Here is a 22608-nt window from a genome sequence, read left to right as displayed (position 1 = left end):
TAATTCATATTAGCCCCAGATAACTATTATAATGCATATAAAAGCCAAAACTTACTGCAGATGCACAATCTAGCTCAATCATTAGTTCAAATTACTCTAAATCACACATCTTTTCGAAGATGAATTTTAATCTAATCAGGCAGATTAAGAGATAAGCTGCTAATCTTACATTGAGAAATGAGAATGGGTGTAGCACTTGCTGGTTCTCTCTTGTTCTTCATGGCAGCAGAATCTGATTTGACATGAGCTGATTTGGAGGCTTTTGGTTTTGGAGTTGAAGGAGGACCAAGACTTTTGTTTCTTTTCATTTTTCACTACTTGAGGCTTGATCTCTACTTGTCCCTCCGAAGACATGCAGTAAAGGGAGAAGCCCATACATTCATAGATATTAAGCGTCGATTGGCGTGCCAAGTTGATAACATTTTCCTCCTGAGTAGTTCCACGTTGTCGACTCAAGGCTCATAGCAGTCATGAAGATATTTGCATGGGGAATCCTTGAAACATATAGCTAGCTTCTTTCTTCGATTAAGCTTCCATTTCATCTTCGTAAGTCTTATTGTTTGTACACTGAGTGAGACTTCTTGAAGAAGAGCCAGTTGCAGTTTCACATCTCTGTCATGAGGACAACTGGAAGCTCCCAGGGAAAATGATAAAAATCTGAATTTGATCAAGCACAAGAATACCCACGTTGAATCATCTCTGTTCAAGAGGGCGACACGACCACTAAACACTTGGTCCTCCTCATCGCTCAACGATGCAAGAGATTGTGAGTAAGATGCTCCAAGATCCTGGTTATTTATTATTTGTTTCAATTGGGAGCGAACGAATTTGATTCACACTAACTTCTTCTATTGTCTACACTGTTAAAGTTGTTTGCACTGATTTTGTGCTTTCTGCACATGTTTTAAAGGATATCAGATCTTGTTGACCCCGTTATTTGAATTCTGTGATAATCATGAATGAAGCTGGAATGCGGATATATTTATATGAAATCTGTGATTGATTAATTGGGAGTGATTAATAAACACCAGTTCCAAGAAGCACTTAAGTGTTAAGTTTCCTTGTTTTCTGGGGATACTTACATTACTTTCTGCTCCATGTTTGGTTTTTAATTAGCATCCTGAAAATGGAGGCGCCATTGAGTGATATCATTCCCATCCGAAGATATTGACTTGTGTTGATGATCTAAAAATATATATAGACTGAAAATTGGAGGCGCCATTCTGAGCAGCAGTGTAGAACAATAAAGTTCTCTTCAGGGGTGACCCTGATAGAATATTGGAGAATAGGTAAGGAGTAAGAGTAGAGATGTACCAAATTCAAGAACTATAACATATACATATGGGTGAGGTCCAACATGTTTCCATCATAATATGTGAAAATGAAGTTATGAATGTGAGATGATTTAGAAAAGGTTTAATTAAATTGTAATACTTGAATGAAAATGGTGATATTATTTTTATGATTCTATCAAATATTTCGACAAATAACCTTGAGCTTTAAAAAAAACATTGAGCTTTAAACTTTTAGATTCCAGCTTATACGTTTTGAAGAAGTGAAATATTTCGAAGTACAAATCACAAATGGGTCTTAGGAGGTGGACAAGGATAGACACAAACACACTCTCCAAGTCCACAAGTGCTGCGGTCACAGTAGCCATTAGCTATTTGTCCAATCGTAACCTTGCATTTGGTAGTACAGCTTTTACCTTTTTCACATGGTCCCATACTTGCTGTGCATCCCACATTCTGCTTAACTATATCCAAATATATTAATACATTGAACTACAACATTAGAGATGCATACCAAAAATAAATCCAAAATTAAAAATAAATTAAATGGTATATATGCAAGCTTTTTGATAAGAGCACCTTGAAGGTGAATGTATATGCAACGAAAATATAACAAAAACACAAGATTAAATATATATATATACTAGGGTTGGCCCGACTTACGGGCGGGATATACTTTACTTGTGATCTAGGTTATTAATTTTTTTTATGATTTTGTGGTTTGTGTTTTTGGTTTGCATTTGTAAAATATGTGTGATATTGATTTTTGTCTTTTAGAAAATATTAGGTCACGAAGGATTATATGTGATAACATATATTTTGCTTGTTTGCAATAGTTGTTTCTGTTAACCATGTTTTTTTTTAAAAAAAATTATAATATCCATGGTTGTGGCCTTATAATCTGTGTTGTTTTCAAAGATAAGTTCTCTATTGTTTAACCATATTATGCTTTGTATAATGGACTGTTTTTTCTTTGGGTTGCCCGATTGGGTGGTGGTGAGTGGTTCGTATCTGAAACAAAAACGTTATAGTGATTGTAAAGTACGATTAGTTATGATTTTTTTTAAAAGTTTAAGATTCTTGTAATATGGTTAGGGTGCTTTGAAGTTTTGGCATAATATATTGGGTGGACTCCTTGTTTTCTATAGTAAGAATATAACAATTATTGGGTTTATATTGATCTAATAGCTACTGGTTAGGTATTGTTGATTCGTGACTTTCCACTTCGGTACTACTCAGCTTGGGTTGGGGATTGAGAGTCCACTTTTATAACCATTTTTTTATTTCGACATGATCGATTATCAGAAACATACAGACAAAAAAACCTATTAAAGTAGGGTAAGCCTGAAGTATATTCTCGATGAACCTTCAAAATGGGTCAGAGTAAACTTTTCTCTGAATAGCATATACTTTGCCTAAACCAAGTCTTTTGCTTTTATCATTCCTTGGGCAGTTTCACCTTTAACCAAGAGCTCAAATAATATCTGGAAAAAAAAAATAGCAATGATCCAAAACAAAAAAGATGATATCAATCTTTAGAAGCAAGGTAAACACCATTGACTGAAAAGTTCTCATTGTTAAAGAAAGCAACGATATCACTCATTAGCAAATTTGTCGGGAACTTTAATTCAGCACCCTTGCCAATAACTGCAGCAAAATAGATGTAAGCCATTGATTCCAAAAATATTTTGCACGTCTTGACATGAATCATAATTATATATATCCACACAACCCTTATTTAAAGTTACATTTCTTTTGCTCTCACTGGTAGTTTCCTAACCAAACTCTTGAGCATATGGGACTTACATTGGCATCATTTGCGAGGAAGAATACATGTTAAGTGCCTACACCCATGGCCTCGTACGTCCTGCCCTTTTCTTCAGGAAGCTCCAGTAAAGAAGCTCGGATGCTATACTTGGGCGAGTATTACTTCTGGAAGAAATGGCTATGGAATTTATTGGTAATCAGTGAGCTGTTTTTCCTCATTATTATTGTTTTCTGAAGTCCTATACTCAAGCTATTTAATGAAAGATTATTTAGCTTGCTACCTGAGTTTCTTCTTCCCAAGATCTGGTCGACTTGGCCCTGGTTATAGAGAAGTGATTGTCTGGATCTCCTAGTTAAAGTTTCCTGTTAATTGCTGAAAACACATTCAAGTTCGTAATTTTCACCTGTGAAACGTCAAATCATCAACCAAATATAGTACAATGAAAAAAGGATGAGCTGACCATATCTCTTCACATGTAAAACTCAGAATATACAAACGACAAAGAAAGAAAGAAACTTGTTGACCTTGGTGTTAAACTTGGTTTGCAAAAATTGCACGGATTGAGATATTAACAACTCAGCGGGCACCTTCATGCATATTCACATTACTGACTACCAAATACCCTGCAATCAATTGCATCTCACTGGCATATTCAGTGGCATCGAGTCCACTTTTCTTATGAAGTCAGATATAATCTGGAGTAGGGGAATTCCGGCTTGGGAAAAAAATCATGGAAAAAATCCACTCAATAGCAAGCCTGATAGAACCTGAAGCAAGGAAACCAATCCAATGATCTCACACTGAGATCAAACAAAATCTACCCACACAAAAACATCATAACCAATCTAAGAATAGGCTAACAATGGACTCAACTTACATCAGACTCTCTTCAATATCAGCTTCCATGTGTTTAGTGATCATCTTGAGCTTCCCCATAAGCGCTTATTATAGAGTTTTGAAACTTCTGTCCACTGGAAGCAGCAGTGTACCGTTGACGTATAAACTGCGCAGATGATGTCTCCTGTAAGAACATTAAAACGACGTCACTTTCCACCAACCAAAATCGAAAAAGGTGAGATCTTTGTAGAAAGTGAGAGAGAGACTAACGATTGGTGTGTTTTTGATACTAAGGTGAGGCAAAGGATCAGAGGAGGAGACATGAATCAGAGCAAGCAGAGCTCCCCTAACTCTGAGAAGAAGCTTGTCTCCTGGTGATATTCAGCATCACCGAATCGATCGATTCAAGCCACTGTTTAGAGTAATATAAGTAAGTACCAGTGAGAAAACACGAATCATGTTACATTAGCAAAGTAAGTCGTTAGAACCAGATCGACATGACGTTTGTTGGTCCCCAGCAACAACATAGGGATGCTACAACAACTATAGCTCCAACCACTCCAAACAGTTTTTGCCTAAACCCAAACTATTCGCTGAGACAAATCAATGTAATAAAACTAAAAACACCACCAAAAAAAGACTCAAACTTTGACTTGCAACTGGATATACAGAACATAAAGCTACCACCTTTAATTCTGTTTGGTTCGAACTGTTCTTGTCCACGTCGATTTTGCGACGCGACGGCGGAAGATTCCTCCTCGGAGGATCATCGACACCGCATCCGTCGAGAACCCTAATCCTTTACTGCACCAAACATCAGAAACCGCAACGCAGCCGCCGCTGCCATTGACGTCTCTAACTACAGAAGCGATTGGGCTGGAAGATTGGAGGGACGACGTGTGTCAGCGGCAGATCTTCGTCAGCAGCGATGTGGCGGATTGTTTGGTGCCTAACTCGTCGGAGTTTGATGTGCTCGCTGATTGTTGTCGACGACATTCTCAGAATCTAGGAGAGTAACCAGAACGACGTGAACAAAGATCAAGAAACGTACGGATTGAGCAGATTGCTAAGATGGTTGGGCCTATTATTATTGGACTGTAATATGTATCAGAAACGTACGCAGCAGCTCATTCCTCTGATGAAACGCAGTGCTTTAACCCCATGGACACGTGTCACATTGTCAAGAGATGAATTTGTGACGTGGAATCCCATGTGGCAGCCTAAGGAATGAGAAAACTATATATATATATATATATAGTAAAGCAGTATTCGAGCGATATTTACTAATAAAGATGGAGATAAATCTTTTTAAAAAAAAAAAACCATGGAGATATATATACCCAAGGCAAACATAACAAGGAAGATGATGGGGTGAACAAATGTAGAAGCTGTCTTAGCCATATTTGTTTGCTGCTTTCTAATACAAATAGTGATTTTAGTTGGTAAATATGAACAATTGGGTGACAGCTAAAAAATATATTTATAGAATTCTAAAACGATCCAATTTCAGAAATATATCTTTACCAGTGTATTTTTGAACACAAAATTTTTGACTGTGATTTTATGCGTTATGAACATGGAAAGTTGACTGTTTTCCTTTTTTGACATCAGTTGACTGTGATTTTATATATGTGTTATGAACATGGAAAGTTCACAGATGTCATGCTGCATACAGTAGTCACTCTTACCTCAATTTAGACCCATCCCATGACGTAATACAATGTACAAGATCCTTTCTATGTTGTGGTTTGGTTCCTATATTCCTTTGATAAAGAAAAATCATTTCTACATGAAATTATTCAACAACCAATCATAAATCTTCTTTTTTTTTGGAACTACCAATCAGAAATCTTAGAAAGCATAAATTAGTGAGAGAATTTCTTGGGTTTCAAAAAAGTAAGAGAATGTTTTGGTGGCGTCTAAGCTTTATTTCCAAGTAGGACTGGTGTTTTGTACCCCAAACCGAGTCTGATATTAAGCAGAACTGAAAAAACTGAAACCACAGAAGCGTTATCTAAAAATATCTGAAGGGGATTTAAAAGCCTAGTACTTTTTGGTTTGGGTATAACCCAAACATAACTGAAATCCAAACTAGAATTCGAATATATCTGAATTTAGTTAATTATGTTAATATTTTTGTCAAAACCACAAAACCATGTTTTCATGCCAAAACTGCAAAATCATGTTTTTCCACCAAAACATAATCACATTTCCCGCCAAAACTGCAAAATTATGATTTCATGCAAAAAAAAAATATGTTTTCTTGCCAAAACTGTAAAATCTCATTTTCCGCTTCAAACGCAAAACCATGTTTTTTTTTAAGTTGCAAAATCACATTTTCCAACAAAAAAAAATCAAAATTTTTTGCAAAAATCATAAAATAAAATTTTCCTTCTATCAATTTTAAATCGCAAAATCACATTTCATGCTAAAACTGCAATTTTTTTTCTTAAATTTGTAAACTAACATTTTCACTCCAAAACCGTCAGATCACGTTTTATATGTTTATGTTTATGTTTATATTGTTTTGTATGGAAGATTTGAATGTTTACATTGACCAGGCATCATGGACAACCCAACTGATCATAGCTTTATTTGGTCATGGTCTTATTTAGGAATTGTCCTATTTTGGTTTCGCCCACAAGTATTCTGCAAAAAAAAAAACTGCCCATCTGGACTAAAATTCTATTTTAGTTAGTATTGATTAGTACTAATAAAAACCTTAAAAATAGAATTTTATAATTTTAAATAGTTAATAGTTAATATTTTTATTGCCATATTTATGCTAGTTTGTTAATTTTTTTAGATTGAAATTATGATCTCTAAATGGCCATATTTATGTTAGTTTGTTAATTTTCTAGATCTAATTTTAGATTATGTATAGTTTGTTTAAAAAATCTATAACGTTTATTATTAATAGAAATATATAATCTCGCTTTATTGGCTAGTTGATTAGGATAGAATTAGGATACTTTATTTTATTTTAGAAAATTCAAAAATATGATATAATGGAGATAATTGAGGGAATATATTTGTTAGAGGGCTAATCTAACAAAATATAACAACATACAAATTTTTAATAAGGTGAGAGAATATAATTTAGATTATGTACAGTTTGTTTTAAGTAATCTAACAGAGATATATATAATATTGTTAGCATTAGTAATTTATATTATGGTTTATAAATATTCGTATTAGAAACGAAAATAGGAATACATAATCTAATACTATAAAGTGCTACTCTCTTCTCTGGTGTTGCCACGTCACTAAATAGTCTCACCAGAGGCCGACATTTTTCTTCCCTTTCAAAACTTCACGTTTCATTAATATGACATATTGTGGGCTTTTCACTTTTTATTTACCGTAGAGGCACATATCTTCTTCTTGAACTGGATGCTGATTCTAAGGTTAGTGTTATGGGCACGGGGGGAGGGGGGGGGGGGTTGGTAACCCACAAATGGATAGAATGGTGGAACCAAGGTTTTAAACCTGAAACAAAGAGAACATATTTTTGTGAGCTTTTAGAGTTTTATAATGCAAACATAAACAATTATGAAAACGAATGAGATGATGATGATAATGATAATAAAACAAGATAAATAAACAAATAAAAGGGATAGATATGGTGGAATCAAGCTGCTGGATGTGTATCACTCTCAGCTTGATTAGAAGATGGACTGAAGTGGATTTGCGGAGGAAGGTTTGATTGAATCTCTCAATCTGATGGAGTGATGGATCGAAGTGATTAACTCTCTCAGTCTGTGTACTGAGCTTGTTTGATTTTCACAAACAAACTAGACTCACGAAATCAATAGAACAACAAAGAATCTCTCATTGAATCCTAAAGACCGATATTTTATACAAAGAACAATCTTTGATAAAAATTGAATAAACTTTTTATTAACTTGGTGATTAAGCGTGTTCTTTACAATGGACGTCTAGGAGCTTATATAAGGCTCAGAGACAAAGGTCCTAACGTTCTAAAACAAATAGAAAAGGAAACAAATCAAGCAAAGTAACAAAATCGGAAACTAGCTTGGAGCCTTTTATGGGATTTTGGCTCCAAGTGAGAAACTTGATTCTTCTTGAACCTGGATGCTTTAAGGGGATAAGAGAGCTTCCTTGGGATCTTCCTGGGTGCTTTATAGGTGCTGATGTCGTGCCTGATCTGAAGAGAAAATAGCTGTTGGACATTAATGTCGGTTTGCTCCAAATAAGGCAGATTTGAGTAAATGAGGATCCTCTTGATCCATTGGTTGCTGGTGCATGGTATGAACTTGTAGAACTCCTCCTGGATGCATAGAATATCTTCTGATTGGTTGAAATGATCTCCTGGTCGCCAATGTCTAGTTTGAAGCTGATTGAACCGGTTAGCTTCCAATTGAGGCAAGTGTAGAACTGGTTTGACCGGTTTTGGAGATTGGATCATAACTTCATAATTCCGTGGCCATTTCTCCTGATCTTGGGCTTTCTTGAAATATGATAAACTCCTATTGACTCCTATGATGGGCTTTGCTTCAGGCCGCTTCTTCATTGGGCTTAAATCTTCTTCTAAAGTCGGGTACTCGCAGATGGGCGGGCTGAGAAACCTCTGACTTGTAAAATTCATAAATTCTTGCTCCGTGAATATTTTGGCTCGATTCCAATTGGTATGGACTAGCTAATCTTGAGTGTAGAATCCAATAAAATTAGTTTCATGTTGAAAGTCCTTCTGGCTGTGGAGATATACGCCTTGGACTGAACCTCGGTTGCTGGTACCTCCTAGATGGCCGGTTTGGACGGTTTGATGAGACACTGGTTGAACCATGGATTTCGTGACCACAACATCCCCTCCCTCTTGACAAGGTTTCGACCTCGAAACTATATAACCTGCACCAAGATAGAGCAAGTAATCTTTCATTCTCTTTTGAGATTCTAAAACCTTACCTTGTAATTGTTTCGGTTTGGGAATGGATTGTGTATCAGGTGGTTCTCCTTTGAGAAAATAGGAATGGATCACGCCTCTGCTCTGGACATGGTCATTTCTTATATTCTGGAGTGGATGGTCCTTTAAATTTTTGGTGGCCACGTTTCTGATCATCTTTGGAGTTGATCCTCCTAGCAACATAAGATAATCTGGTGGGATTTCTTTGAAGCTTTCTTCTTTGCAACCTGAAAAATTCTCAACATTCTGGACAAAAAGCAAGTGCATTATATCTGTCATTGAAATATTAAGAACATGCTGATCTAAAATGAATTTTACCATAGGTTTTGGAACTTGAACAATGGATTGTTCAGATTTCGGTTTCCACTTGGGAGTGGGTTTATGGCTGAGCTTATGGTCTGCTTCTTTCTTTGGAACTTCAATAAGCTTATAGCTTTCATTTGTTCTCCGTGAACCTAGAACACACACGTAAGTACTAGTATCCAGAGGTGGTGTTAGACACTTACCTTGGTGGGATACTTTTATGACCGGTTTTGCTTCTTTAAGCAACATAGACTACTTTGTGTCTTGAACCATCTTCTGCTCTATCACAAGGGTGATGCCTGGTGATTCCTTTCTTTTGAATTCTTGCTCATTAAGTACTGTTACAACACCTTTTGACAAAGACAAATGCATTACACAAGAATTTGGAACCAATAAATCAGATTGAATAAAACTATCACTTTTCATAGATAAATCTGTTTTCTCTTCTAGTGATGTTTCTATCAGTGCTTGTTAGTAGGACAAACTACAGCATAGTGTCCTTTCTTATGACATCTATAACATGTCTGATTGTTCAAATCCTCAGAGTTAGAAGACTTACCTTGGCTTGATGGCTCTTCTTTATTTGGGTTTAAAATCTCCTTGTATCTTGGACTTAAATCATGGACAACTTTTGATCTCAACAAGGATGGGGAGATCGTGTCTTTCTGAACCTCAGGACCTGTCTTAACATTCTTGGATAAAGACAAGTGACTCATACTAGTGGGAGATGATTTATCAACAAATTTATCAAGTATAGGACTTACCTTAGCCTTTACTTGGACAATAACAGGTTCTGATTTTTCTTTGGAACCATGAGTTAGATACCTTCTTGGGTATATCTTTTTGATCTTAGAACTTGTGAGTTCTGGTGCAAATTCATCCCTCATGACTTCCTTAAGAGCTCTCCATGTTTTGATAGCTGGCTCCTTGTAAAACCATCTATCATCTTCTTCTTGTACTCACCATTTAAAGGCATTACCTCTTAGTTGATCAAGGGCATAAGATAGCCTCTCTTCCTTCAGGATGTTGTTGTAGTGAAACCATTCATCAAGGTTACTCTCCCATGTTAGGTAGCTTATTCCTCCTGAAAATGTAAAGAGTTCAATTTTATCAGCAAAAGATTTATGATCAAACCGAGAATTAGCAACATGATGAGTATGGGTTTGAGAAGTTGGATGTTGATTAATCCTTGAAGGATCTGGTGGCTTGGGATCGACATAGACAGCCTCTGGTGCATCTCCAAATCTCCTTTCTCCTTGCTGTGGACGTTGGCCTCGTGCCTTGTTTCTTTTCCTCAACTGAGCAATCCGAACATTGATCTCTTGCAAAGCTGTCAACTGTTGGTTCTGTTTGGTCATCTGACATTGGCCGTGTGTTTTTCCTACCATGGCTTCCTGAAAACACTTTCAAAGATCAAGTGAAGGTATGGGAAGTTCTGGTCGAATCAAAATAGGAACCAAAAATGCAAGCTAATTAAAACTAAACCGAGAAAATATGGTATGATGACCCGAATTGAAATAAACTATGCAAAAATGATTTTTCTTTTGGTTTTCTTAATGCAAATCTCGAAATGAAACAATATTAAATGACAATGAACACAAATGAAAGGATAATATGGAAAGCAAACTAATGCTGATATTTTTTTTTGATTTTCTTAATTATGCAAGAATTAACCAACAATATGCAAAAATGATTTAAACTAAGATGCAATATTTTTATTTGGTTTTCTTGATGCAAGCACGAAATGGACAACTAGAAATGGTATGAAAATACTGAGAATGATTTATTTTGGCTTTTAAGTTTATGGATGCAAATGGAAAGAAAACAAATTCAAAACATCATTTTTTTATGGGATTTTCTTTTATGGAAACTAATGAATGCAAACACTTTTCTTTTGGGATTTTCGATTTTAAATGAATCAAATAAAACTTTTTCTTTTCTTTTTCGTGGCTTTTAAGAGGATGAACAGAAAGAATACAAAAACAAATGCAGAAACAAAACTTGAACAAAGAAACAGTTTTTTTTTGGATTTTCGGTTTATGATGAAAACAAATGCAAGCAAATGAAATATGATGCAATGATAAAATGGACCTGATTCAGGAGCTTTGAGCTCTGATACCAAAATGTTGTGGGCACAGGGGGGTTAACCCACAAATGGATAGAATGGTGGAACCAAGATTTTAAACCTGAAACAAAGAGAACAGATTTTTGTGAGCTTTTAGAGTTTTATAATGCAAACAAAAACAATTATGAAAACGAATGAGATGATGATAATAATAATGATAATAAAACAAGATAAATAAACAAATAAAAGGGATAGATATGGTGGAATCAAGCTACTGGATGTGTATCACTCTCAGCTTGATTAGAAGATGGACTGAAGTGGATTTACGGAGGAAGGTTTGATTGAATCTCTCAATCTGATGGAGTGATGGATCGAAGTGATTGACTCTCTCAATCTGTGTACTGAGCTTGTTTGATTTTCACAAACAAACTAAACTCACGAAATCAATAGAACAACAAAGACTCTCTCTTTGAATCCTAAAGACCGATATTTTATACAAAGAACAATCTTTGATAAAAACTGAATAAACTTTTTATTAACTTGGTGATTAAGGGTGTTTTTTACAATGGACGTCTAGGAGCTTATATAAGGCTCAGAGACAAAGGTCCTAACGCTCTAAAACAAATAGAAAAGGAAACAAATCAAGCAAAGTAACAAAATCGGAAACTAGCCGTTGGAGCCTTTTATGGGATTTTGGTTCCAAGTGAGAAACTTGATTCTTCTTGAACCTGGACGGTTTAAGGGCATAAGAGAGCTTCCTTGGGATATTCCTGGGTGCTTGATAGGTGCTGATGTCATGCCTGATCTGAAGAGAAAAGAGCTGTTGGACATTAATGTCGGTTTGCTCCAAATAAGGCAGGTTTGAGTAAATGAAGATCTTCCTGATTTAATGGTTGCTGGTGCATGGTATGAACTTGTAGAACTCCTCCTGGACACCTAGAATATCTTCTGATTGGTTGAAATGATCTCCTGGTCGCTAATGTCTAGTTTGAAGCTGATTGAACCGGTTAGCTTCCAATTGACACAAGTGTAGATCAATGTTAACGTGTTTAGGGTAACATTAAGATACCAAATACGTATGAACAATAGGCAGAATTTATATATCACATAAGTACTGAATCCGGTTAAGGTATGCGAATTCATTGCAAATCGGTTAATATTAATCATAAGTTGAATATTTAGTCCAAATAATTATATTTACCTTTAATGAAATGTTTGTTTTGAATAGGTTCAAAAGTTAAATATCACACATGTCTAATATGTAGGTTAGATACAAAATATAATTCTAAATAAATAGATTAACAAAAAAGTTAAATATCACACATGTATAATATGTAGGTTAGATACAAAATATAATTCTAAATTAATAGATTAACAAGAAAAGAATTCATTTTAAACATTTATTTTGTTGGAAAAATTTTATGTTTACCATTTTCATGGTTCTACTTTTCATCTTTACCTTTACTAAATAGTCATTTTCAAAAATACATTCTTCATGAATTGACAAAAGACTTTTATATCCTTGTTATTTATATATATAATAAATTATTATTTAAATAAATAAAAAATAATTATTTTTTTTACGTTTTCAAATTATACTTTTTCAAATTCGAACTTTTTTATAAAATTTTTTTCATTTTGTTTTTTTTTTTCAAAATTTCTTTTTGAAAATAAAAAATTATATTTGAAACTATTTTAAATTGTTCTATAGATTGTTTGAGTTCTTTTTTTTTACTCTTTCCGTTCTTAAATATAAAATGTTTAGAATAATTTTTATGTTCCAATATATAAAATGTAATATAAAATAGTGTTTTAAAATTCAGTGACCAGTTGCTGGTAGAGGTGTCAAAATGAGCTGGCTCGCTCAACTCAGCTCAACTCAGCTCAACTCATAGTGAGCTCGGCTCTTTCATGAGCATGCTCAGCTCAGCTCAATTATTATATGAGCTTCAATATGTAAACTCGAACTCAGATAATCTAGATCGTGAGTTAAATGAGCTAACTCGTGATCTAAATAAAAATAATTATAATAAAATAAAATAGTGATAGAATAACTTCTATAATATTGTTCAAAATTTAAATATTAAAAAATCCAAAACATAAATATTAAATACTAAATAAAAACCAACACAAGACAAAAATAAATAAAAACAACACCTAATATAAATTAAATTAAAGCAAAACCAATGATCCAAATCTCTATTCTTGGTGAGAGTCTTGAGCCAATTCATCTTCAGTGTGTTATGTATGTTTTACATTTTAATTTTAGAAGATAAAAGTGATTAATATATATATTATCTTTTAAGAAGATTTGGTTTGACATTTTAATTTTAGAAGATAAATATGATAAATATAGAAATTATTATTTTTTTACATAAAAATAGAAATTATCCAAATCCAAATATAATATATATAAAATATATTATATATTATTTTAAGTGTAAAATAAACAAGCTCATGAGTCAGCTCATGTTCATCAAATATCGTTTATATAACTCGTGATCTAATTTAAGCTCGATCATTAAACTCATTTATTAAATGAGCTTAAAATATAGAGATCGTGCTCATGAAAAAAGATCTGAGTTGGACCAGATCATGAGCTTTATCTCATTTTGACACCCCTAGTCGCTGGTGATGAAGAAATGAACAACATAAGCGATTAAAAAATATATTAAAATAATATTAAAATTATTTTTATTTTAAAAAATAGAAAATTAAGCTAAAACTTAAATTTGTATAAAATTAAAATTAAAATTAGAATTAAAATTAAAATTAAAATTAAAATTAATTTTTTAAAAAAAACTTTAAAATAAATATAGAGATTAATCGCTATCGCTAGCGATAATAAAACAAAAAATAGAGCGACTGATTGCAACGACTAATCGCCAGCAATTAGAAAATAACAATTATGAAACGAACAACAAAAATTATAGCTAATCGCTATGGCTAGTCGCTGCCACAGTCAAACGAACAGGGTCTACAACTAATAGTGGCGTGTCACTGTAATTACTAAACGGAAGAAGGGTAAGAACCCAAATACGCAGCCAACCACGTGGTTTCGTTTTATCTTGTTCAAATATTTTGTTTAAAGTCTTAATCAGTCGCCTTTACTCTTTGTTTCTACTAAGTAAAAAAAAAATTAAGCGGCACTTCTCCGCTAAATCTCTTCGTTGCTTCTCTCTCTCTAAACACATCACATTACACTCTCTCTCCCTCCTCGGATCGATTCGGTTTGGTGTAGTTGTGATTTGTGATTGATCAGATCTGAAGGGAGGAGAGGAGAGGCAGATCGGGAGTTGTAGCCTTGTAGGTCATGGAGGAAGCTCTGGAAATGGCGCGAGCCAAGGACACCAAGGAGCGCATGGCGGCGGTGGAGCGGCTGCACCAACTCCTCGAAGCTTCTAGAAAGAGCTTGAGTCCATCGGAAGTGACGTCCCTGGTTGATTCTTGCCTGGATCTCCTCAAGGACAGCAATTTCAGAGTCTCCCAGGGCGCGCTCCAGGCTCTTGCTTCCGCCGCCGTGCTCGCCGGCGAGCATCTGAAGCTTCACTTGAACGCGCTCGTGCCTGCCGTCGTGGAGCGGCTTGGCGACAGCAAGCAACCGGTTAGGGATGCGGCGAGGCGTTTGTTGACAACTCTCATGGAGGTGAAATGAGTTTATCATTTTATTGTTATTGCCAAAGTGTTGCTAAGAAGATGTAACAGTTTCTTTCTTTCTTTAAATTAAAAGGTTTCGTCTCCGACGATTATAGTGGAAAGAGCAGGTTCGTATGGTTGGATGCATAAGAGTTGGAGAGTGAGGGAAGAGTTTGCACGTACTGTCACGTCTGCCATTGGTCTCTTTGCATCCACCGAACTCCCTCTTCAGCGTGTTATTCTTGCTCCGGTACAAAAGAAGCAACCTTGTTTATTTTTTTATGCTTGTAATGATTGGTTTTAATAAGGTGATCTTAAAAATGGTATTTTCTTGTTTGTCAGATACTTCAGATGTTAAATGATCCGAATCAAGCTGTTAGGGAAGCTGCAATTCTGTGCATTGAGGTAAAGTGTCAACCTTTTAAGAGACTTTGTATTAGTTTCTAATCATGGAGGCTGACTGGTTATTTACATCAAATTCCAGTAATTTGAATGAGATGGTAGTGAATCCTATATACTTTGTGCAGAGAATTTCATCAATTTTTCTCTATTTGCTTTTGAGAACCCATAGAGATGCTGTGTCTTGTGTTTGCTTCTAATATGACACTTGTGTTTTCCCTCAGGAGATGTACATGCAAGGTGGGTCTCAGTTTCGCGAGGAGCTCCAGCGCCACCATCTTCCATCATATATGGTAGATCTCAGATTAAGATTGATTCATATTTGGTGCAGAGCGTGCATATTGCATATCAATCTGCATCCCGGCGTAGTGTATTTTGATGAGGAATAGTAGAATTTTTCAGTTTGCTACAACTCCTTCTCTGTTATTAATCAGGTAAAGGATATTAATGCTAGACTGGAACGTATTGAGCCACAACAGCGTTCTACAGATAGCCATCACCATGTTGTTAATGAGATTAAGGCATCAAATGTCAATCCCAAGAAAAGCAGTCCGAGAGCAAAGATTTCCACTAGGGAGAACTCTTTATTTGCAGGTTAAGATCTTTCCCCCCAAGAAAAGTCTATAATTGGTGTTGCTTACCTTGGCTGATTTTTTTATCTGTGTACTTCAGGAGATGCCGACATCACCGAAAAACCCATCGAGCCAGTCACAGTGTACTCAGAGAAGGAGCTGATACGAGAATTTGAGAAAGTTGCTTCAACACTTGTCCCGGAGAAAGACTGGTCATTGCGTATTTCAGCTATGCGGAGGGTTGAAGGACTCGTTGCAGGAGGTACTTACTTAATCAACTTCTTTTGTCCGTCTCCTTCTCTCCATGATATTTTCTGAAATTTCTAGTGTCACATCTCATGAAATCTTCCTCTGTTGAAGGTGCGACTGACTACTCTTGTTTTCGAGGTCTTCTGAAGCAACTTGTTGGTCCCTTAAGTACACAATTATCTGACCGGCGGTCTACCATTGTTAAGCAGGTTCACTAAACTGTCGATTTGATATTTTTATTATTAAGATTTAGAGTGCATTGTGATTCTTTGCCCAGCAATGGAGACAAACTGATGATTTGGGTTGTCGAGAGAAATACTATTTCATTAGTTTATGGAGTTCATATTTTTTCCCTGGCCCGTGACGACACTCTCCATTGTTGTATAATTTGTATACATTTTAGCTACAGTAACATATTTATATCATGAATGCAGCCTTATTTTATATAGTTTTGTATTTATATCATTGCCTTTCCTTCATTTACTGTTTCTCGTGTTCATAGGCTTGCCATCTCTTGTGTCTCTTATCGAAAGAGCTACTGGGTGATTTTGAAGCATGCGCTGAGATTTTTATACCAGTAAGCTTAAACCTCTGTCATCACTGTTATGACATTTTTTAAAACATTCATGTTAATATTATTATATGTTAATCAGGTACTTTTCAAGCTGGTTGTGATAACTGTGCTTGTAATTGCAGAATCTGCTGATAACTGCATAAAAACGGTAAATCATTAGCTTTTCTGATTTTGGCTTCTAGAAGATTGCCTGCTCGTCTAAATTTTCCGCTTACACAGATGCTTTCTTGCTATTCTAGATGCTGCGTAACTGCAAAGTTGCCCGTGTACTTCCTCGCATAGCGGAGTCAGCAAAGCATGACCGTAATGCAGTTCTGCGAGCAAGGTATAATTCGGCCTTGGTATAAATCATAAGACCTTCGATTTTATGGAAGTTGATCCCAGTTTTTTATACAGGTGTTGTGAATATGCACTATTAACACTCGAACATTGGCCTGATGCTCCAGAAATTCAGCGGTCAGTTGATTTATACGAGGATCTGATTAGATGCTGTGTTGCAGATGCTATGAGTGAGGTAGGTTCCTTGTTTCATCTCTGTGTGGGATGGCAGTCATTAGGGTTCTATAAAACTTTGTAACGGGATCTATGTTTGCATTATTAGTATCAAACGATTGCATATCTTGTACTGCCCTTCTATCATTCTCCCATGTATCATTGGAAGCTGTTAATATATTGAATAACAGGTACGGGCAACTGCTAGAATGTGCTACAGAATGTTTGCAAAAACTTGGCCGGATCGTTCTCGTCGTTTATTTTCCTCCTTTGACCCTGTCATTCAAAGGGTAAGGCTTCTCAACTCTCTATATTCTGCGTATTAGCATGATGAGACTTAATAACACATTCCAAATGTTCTCAGCTAATAAATGAAGAAGAAGGTGGAATTCATAGGAGACACGCCTCACCATCTGTCCGTGAGAGACACTCCCAGCCTTCATTTTCTCAGACGTCTGCTCCATCTAATTTACCTGGCTATGGAACATCAGCCATAGTCGCTATGGATAGAAGTTCAAATTTGTCCTCAGGAGTATCTCTTTCTTCTGGCCTACTCCTACCCCAGTCAAAGGATCTCAATAAAGGTTCTGAACGTAGTCTGGAAAGTGTGTTACAGTCAAGCAAGCAAAAGGTCAGTGCAATTGAAAGTATGCTCCGAGGACTGCATGTATCCGATAGACAAGATCCTGCAGCCCTTCGTTCGAGTAGTTTGGATCTAGGTATTGAGCTTCTTTCCTTGCGAGAGTATATCTTGTTTTTGAAACATTCTGTGACATGAGCTAAAACATTCGTGCGCAGCTAAATTGTCTTTCTATCCCCTGTGCAGGAGTTGACCCTCCATCGTCCCGTGATCCTCCATTCCATGCCTCTAGTGCAGCATCCAATACTCTCAAAAATAGCACAACTGCTGAATCAATGCCTAGTATTAACAGAGGCAGTAATCGCAGTGGTGGCCTTGGTTTGTCAGATATCATCACCCAAATACAAGCGGCGAAGGACTCAGGAAGACAATCACACCGTGGCAATCTGTTGTCCGAGTCTCATCCGAGCTTTTCATCCTTGACAGCTAAACGGGTCTCAGAGAGAAATGAAAGAAGTTGTTTTGAGGACAACAACGATTCCGGGGAGGCGAGGCGGTTTATGGTGGGTCATTTAGACAGACAGCAGATTGATTACTCTTATAGAGATTTGAACGCTAGCCATGTTCCCAATTTCCAGAGGCCACTTTTGAGAAAGAATGCTGGGGGAAGAATGTCGGCAGGCAGGAGGAGTTTCGATGATAGCCAGCTGCAAGTTGGTTACATGTCAAATCATGTTGATGGTCCAGTGTCTCTTAACGAGGCCCTTAACGATGGACTGAATTCAAGTTCTGATTGGTCTGCCAGAGTTGCAGCTTTTAATTTTCTCCAAACTTTGCTGCAACAAGGCCCAAAAGGTGCTCAAGAAATAATCCAAAATTTTGAGAAAGTAATGAAACTATTTCTCCGGCACTTGGATGATCCTCACCACAAGGTTGCACAAGCAGCACTGTCGACACTCGCGGATCTTATACCATCTTGCCGAAAGCCTTTTGAGAGCTACATGGAGAGAGTCTTACCCCATGTTTTTTCAAGGCTAATCGATCCAAAAGAGGTAGTTAGACAACCTTGCTCGTCAACCTTGGAAATTGTCAGCAAAACCTACAGTGTAGATTCCCTTTTACCTGCGTTGCTTCGTTCACTGGATGAGCAGAGATCTCCAAAGGCTAAGTTAGCTGTGATTGAATTTGCCATCAACTCCTTCAACAGGTACGCTGGCAATCCTGAAATTTCGGGTAACAGTGGCATCCTAAAGTTGTGGCTGGCAAAGTTGACACCATTAACCCGCGACAAAAACACCAAGTTAAAAGAAGCTTCCATTACTTGTATCATATCTGTCTACAACCACTATGATTCTACAGGACTTCTAAATTACATTCTTAGTTTGTCGGTTGAGGAGCAAAACTCCTTGAGAAGAGCCCTAAAACAATATACTCCCCGCATCGAGGTGGAGCTATTAAATTATATGCAGAGTAAGAAGGAGAAACAAAGAATAAAGTCTTATGACCCATCTGATGCCATTGGGACATCATCTGAAGAAGGATATCCCGGTGCTTCCAAGAAGAATATATTCCTTGGCAGGTATTCTGGGGGTTCTGTTGACAGTGATAGTGGGAGGAAGTGGAGTTCTTCCCAGGAGACGACAACGGTCACTGGTTGTGTTGTTGGTCAAAGTGTTTCCAGTGGAACTCAGGAAAAACTATATTACAACTTCAGAAGTGGGATAAGTTCTGCCAGTGATCTGTTGAACCAAAAGGATTCTGATTATACGTTTACTCCAGCTGGTGAGAATTTGATATCAAGAACTAGCCCTAATGGAAGCTCATACAACGTTGAAAATTTGGATGGCTTATCTCCACAACATTTGGAGAAAAATGGTCTGAATATGACAAACGCTGATTCCTTGGAAGAAAGACATGGAGATGAGGTCTCCGGCGACTTAGATTTGAGTCACTACATGCTCTCATCTATTAAGGTTAACCCAACACCGGAATCTGGACCTAGTATTCCTCAGATTCTACATATGGTAAGTAACAATTGCCACATCGGCTAAAAGTCGTTATCTTTATCTCTCACTGTAAAGCATGTCCTGATGGTTATCCTTATACAGATCAATGGGAGTGATGGAAGCCTTTCTTCAAGCAAGATATCTGGACTGCAGCAATTAATTGAAGCCTCTGTAGCTAACGAGGAATCAGTTTGGACCAAGGTATACCTAATAAACCCTAATTCCAGTAGTTGGAGGGATTGGTCTCGACATGGCCAACTTATAGATTACAGTTCTATTGAAAAGAGTAGTAGTTAGTTACTGGATATGTCTTAATTCACTCCATGATATTATGAATCTAAACAAGATTAGTTAAGACAAGAAAAATGTGTGTTGGTAAACTTAGTTGTTTTATATTGGTTTGAACTTAGGACTAGAAACTTAACAAACCAAACCATGAAATTTGTTGACATGTTGTAGCAGCTGTATTTTCCTATTTGTTGTTTTTGCCATGTGATTCTTGTTCCGTCTTGCTGGTCTGACTCAGAAGTAACTAAAATATGCATTTTGCTTATCAATTCTAATGGATATTCTCCATTCTTTTGTTTATTCTCAGTATTTCAATCAAATACTGACGGTTGTTCTTGAAGTGGTCGAGGACGAAGATTTTTCAGTCAGAGAAGTTGCTCTTTTGCTTATTTCTGAAATGCTAAAGAGCCAGGTTTGTTACTTACTCAGACTCTTTAATCAAGCGTCTCTAACACGTTAATGGTGTTATATTTCCAGTTCTGTGAAATTGCGAGCATCTTTCGTTACTTGTATATATATCTCACTTGATAATTTCAGAAAGATGCCATGGAAGATTCTGTAGAGATAGTGATTGAGAAGCTGCTTCATGTCTCGAAGGACTCTATTCCAAAAGTAAGAGACCTTATTCTTGTGCATTCGTATTTTTTTAATGAGTCCTGATCTCCTCGTATATGATAATATATCCTTTCAGGTTTCCGGTGAAGCTGAGCAATGCTTGACCACAGTTTTGTCCCAATACGATCCTTTCAGATGCTTAAGTGTTTGTAGTTAAAGCTATCATCTTCTCATAGTAGCCTCATTTGGATTTGTACTTCATTTGATCACTAGTTGACTTAATCTAAGTTATGTCTTTGTTTCAGGTTATTGTGCCACTATTGGTAACAGAAGATGAGAAAACTCTCGTCGCTTCCATCAATTGTTTAACTAAGGTAAATAATTTCTTCAATTTTCGGAGTTTGTAGATACAAAAGGTGCATGCATATATACAGTCATCAGATGTCACTGAAAGGGCACATTGCTTTCTTGTGTACACAGCTTGTGGGTAGGCTCTCGCAAGAGGAGTTAATGAGTCAGTTGTCTTCCTTTTTGCCTGCGGTGTTTGAAGCATTTGGGAACCAAAGCGCAGATGTCCGAAAGGTAAAACAAATCGGACAGTAGTGTTATGTCTGGAAACGGGGATACAAAATGTTAATAAGACGTATATCTGAGCTCTAATGGGATTTGTGTGTTGTTGCAGACAGTGGTGTTCTGTCTGGTGGACATATATATAATGCTTGGGAAAGCGTTCTTGCCTCATTTGGAAAGTCTAAACAGCACACAGGTTCGGTTGGTGACCATCTACGCAAACAGAATCTCACAGGCTAGAACTGGTGCCCCTATAGACTCAAACACGTAACGAGCCATTTGTGCTCCTGGTTCATTGGTTTTCTCCCTTCTGTATTTGGGGTTGTTATTCGTTATTGTTCATTTTGTATATGGGGGTTATATGTGTATGTCTTGTGATACTTCTTGGTGTAATTTTGCAACTTGGTTTTTTTCTTCTATTCATTTTGTTAGTGTGTGATCTATTTTTATCTTTTTTCGCGGGAATGTGTTATTACTTTTCTCTCGTATGATCAATCAATTTTTTAAATACCGTGGGCTTCTGATTGATGATTAATTCAATTTAACATTTGATGTGATTTGATTTTTAATGGGGTTAAACTACTCTAGAATATCATCTAAAACTATGGAATTTGAGTTTTAATTTTTTTAACTAAGAAATCATATCCAAACACCCTAAAATCACCTGAAAACTTTAAAACTCCACAATTTAAAATATTTTCAATAACAGTGGATTTCAGAGTACTTTAAGAAATGTCAAATTCAATAACACTGGATTTTAAATGAGTTTTTAAAATTCATGTTTCAATAACAGTGGATTTGTTATTTTAATACAAATCACCTGAAACTTTCAGTTGAATACATCCCCTAAATGACATTTATTATCTTCATATAGTATCTTTTATACTACTTCACCAGTGGTACATGATTTACTTGAGATTTATTTTAATCTTCGAAGAGGGTCACCATGGAAAAGGTCAGTTGTCACAATTCTCCAAACATCTTTGCAATTGAAGCTGGCTAAACACCATTTCGAATCTTCCATAGATTTCAGAAAACACGATCACAGAAACTCTGGACACCTCCAGTTCATCATATTCATGTAAGAAGGTTTTGATCCGTTTCTTACGCAGATAGTTACAAATATGGCTTACCTGTCACAAGTTATCTTTGCTCCTGATACTTGTGAACATATCGTGTTCCATTTTTGGATTTATTCACATATTATTTTGTTGAAAATTTCAAAATAAAACGCAAGTTAAACCCACCTATTTACTGGACTTCTTCATCGAAAAGGAGACTGTGAGAGAAGGACCTCTCTCTCAAAGTAGATCTATAACCGGGTCTGGTGATCGGCCGGCGCGTGAGCGTGCGTGCCGCCACCGGAGCCCCTCAAGCCACCTTTAAAGCTGTTGATTTTCGCTTCGTTCTCGTTCCCTCTCTCCTCCGTGTTGCTTGAGCTCTGGAACAAGGCCGCACATGGCGGATCTGTCTCTGGCGTAAAGGTGCGGTCGTGTTG

At 36.4% G+C, this 22608-nt stretch overlaps 2 protein-coding genes and 1 long non-coding RNA gene across 6 annotated transcripts; 1 reads left to right on the top strand and 2 right to left on the bottom strand.

Annotated features, from left to right (window-relative positions):
* Positions 1 to 1507: 1507 nt before the first annotated feature.
* LOC106445388 (defensin-like protein 172) lies at positions 1508 to 5298 on the bottom strand. The gene is made up of 2 exons (XM_013886932.3): positions 5238 to 5298; positions 1508 to 1756 (listed from the first exon to the last, which is right to left on the bottom strand). Exons 1-2 carry the CDS (start codon positions 5296 to 5298, stop codon positions 1578 to 1580), a joined length of 240 nt encoding a protein of 79 aa, XP_013742386.1. The 3' UTR covers positions 1508 to 1577.
* LOC106445389 lies at positions 2538 to 5041 on the bottom strand. Of its 2 annotated transcripts, XR_007329293.1 has the most exons (6): positions 4585 to 5041; positions 4386 to 4490; positions 4168 to 4309; positions 3938 to 4081; positions 3341 to 3827; positions 2538 to 3237 (listed from the first exon to the last, which is right to left on the bottom strand). It is a non-coding gene; the product is annotated as an uncharacterized LOC106445389 (long non-coding RNA). The 2 variants fall into 2 exon arrangements; XR_001288440.3 differs by lacking the exon at positions 4386 to 4490 and having other exon boundaries at positions 4585 to 5035.
* A 9010-nt stretch (positions 5299 to 14308) lies between the features above and the next one.
* On the top strand, positions 14309 to 21618 carry LOC106445387 (CLIP-associated protein). Of its 3 annotated transcripts, none has more exons than XR_001288439.3 (21): positions 14309 to 14835; positions 14920 to 15075; positions 15168 to 15230; positions 15449 to 15517; positions 15659 to 15818; positions 15897 to 16058; positions 16157 to 16254; positions 16548 to 16622; positions 16699 to 16767; positions 16859 to 16944; positions 17016 to 17133; positions 17303 to 17401; positions 17476 to 17830; positions 17938 to 19715; positions 19800 to 19898; positions 20293 to 20397; positions 20523 to 20597; positions 20677 to 20749; positions 20846 to 20914; positions 21021 to 21122; positions 21223 to 21618. XR_001288439.3 is itself a non-coding variant. In XM_013886931.3 (21 exons), the coding sequence occupies exons 1-21, from the start codon at positions 14503 to 14505 to the stop codon at positions 21379 to 21381; spliced, it is 4299 nt and encodes a 1432-aa protein (XP_013742385.1). In that variant the 5' UTR covers positions 14309 to 14502; the 3' UTR covers positions 21382 to 21618. The 3 variants fall into 3 exon arrangements, 1 of the variants encoding a protein (XP_013742385.1); XR_001288438.3 differs by having other exon boundaries at positions 20677 to 20752; XM_013886931.3 differs by having other exon boundaries at positions 20677 to 20745.
* The last annotated feature ends 990 nt before the right edge of the window (positions 21619 to 22608 follow it).

The sequence above is a fragment of the Brassica napus genome, chromosome C9 (genome assembly GCF_020379485.1).
Source record: "Brassica napus cultivar Da-Ae chromosome C9, Da-Ae, whole genome shotgun sequence".
Lineage (NCBI taxonomy): Eukaryota > Viridiplantae > Streptophyta > Magnoliopsida > Brassicales > Brassicaceae > Brassica > Brassica napus.
The sequence above is the reverse complement of the archived record's forward strand: the minus strand, read 5'-3'. Positions and strand labels throughout refer to the sequence as shown.

Excerpts from the sequence above, each read along its gene's own strand:
- LOC106445388 (XM_013886932.3), bottom strand. The coding sequence starts at position 5,298 with ATGGCTAAGACAGCTTCTACATTTGTTCACCCCATCATCTTCCTTGTT. Across the intron at positions 1,757-5,237 it reads CCTTGTTATGTTTGCCTTGG|TTAAGCAGAATGTGGGATGC; the intron begins GTATATATATCT and ends ATTTGGATATAG.
- LOC106445387 (XM_013886931.3), top strand. The coding sequence starts at position 14,503 with ATGGAGGAAGCTCTGGAAATGGCGCGAGCCAAGGACACCAAGGAGCGC. Across the intron at positions 16,255-16,547 it reads GGTCTACCATTGTTAAGCAG|GCTTGCCATCTCTTGTGTCT; the intron begins GTTCACTAAACT and ends TCGTGTTCATAG. Across the intron at positions 20,398-20,522 it reads CTGAAATGCTAAAGAGCCAG|AAAGATGCCATGGAAGATTC; the intron begins GTTTGTTACTTA and ends TGATAATTTCAG.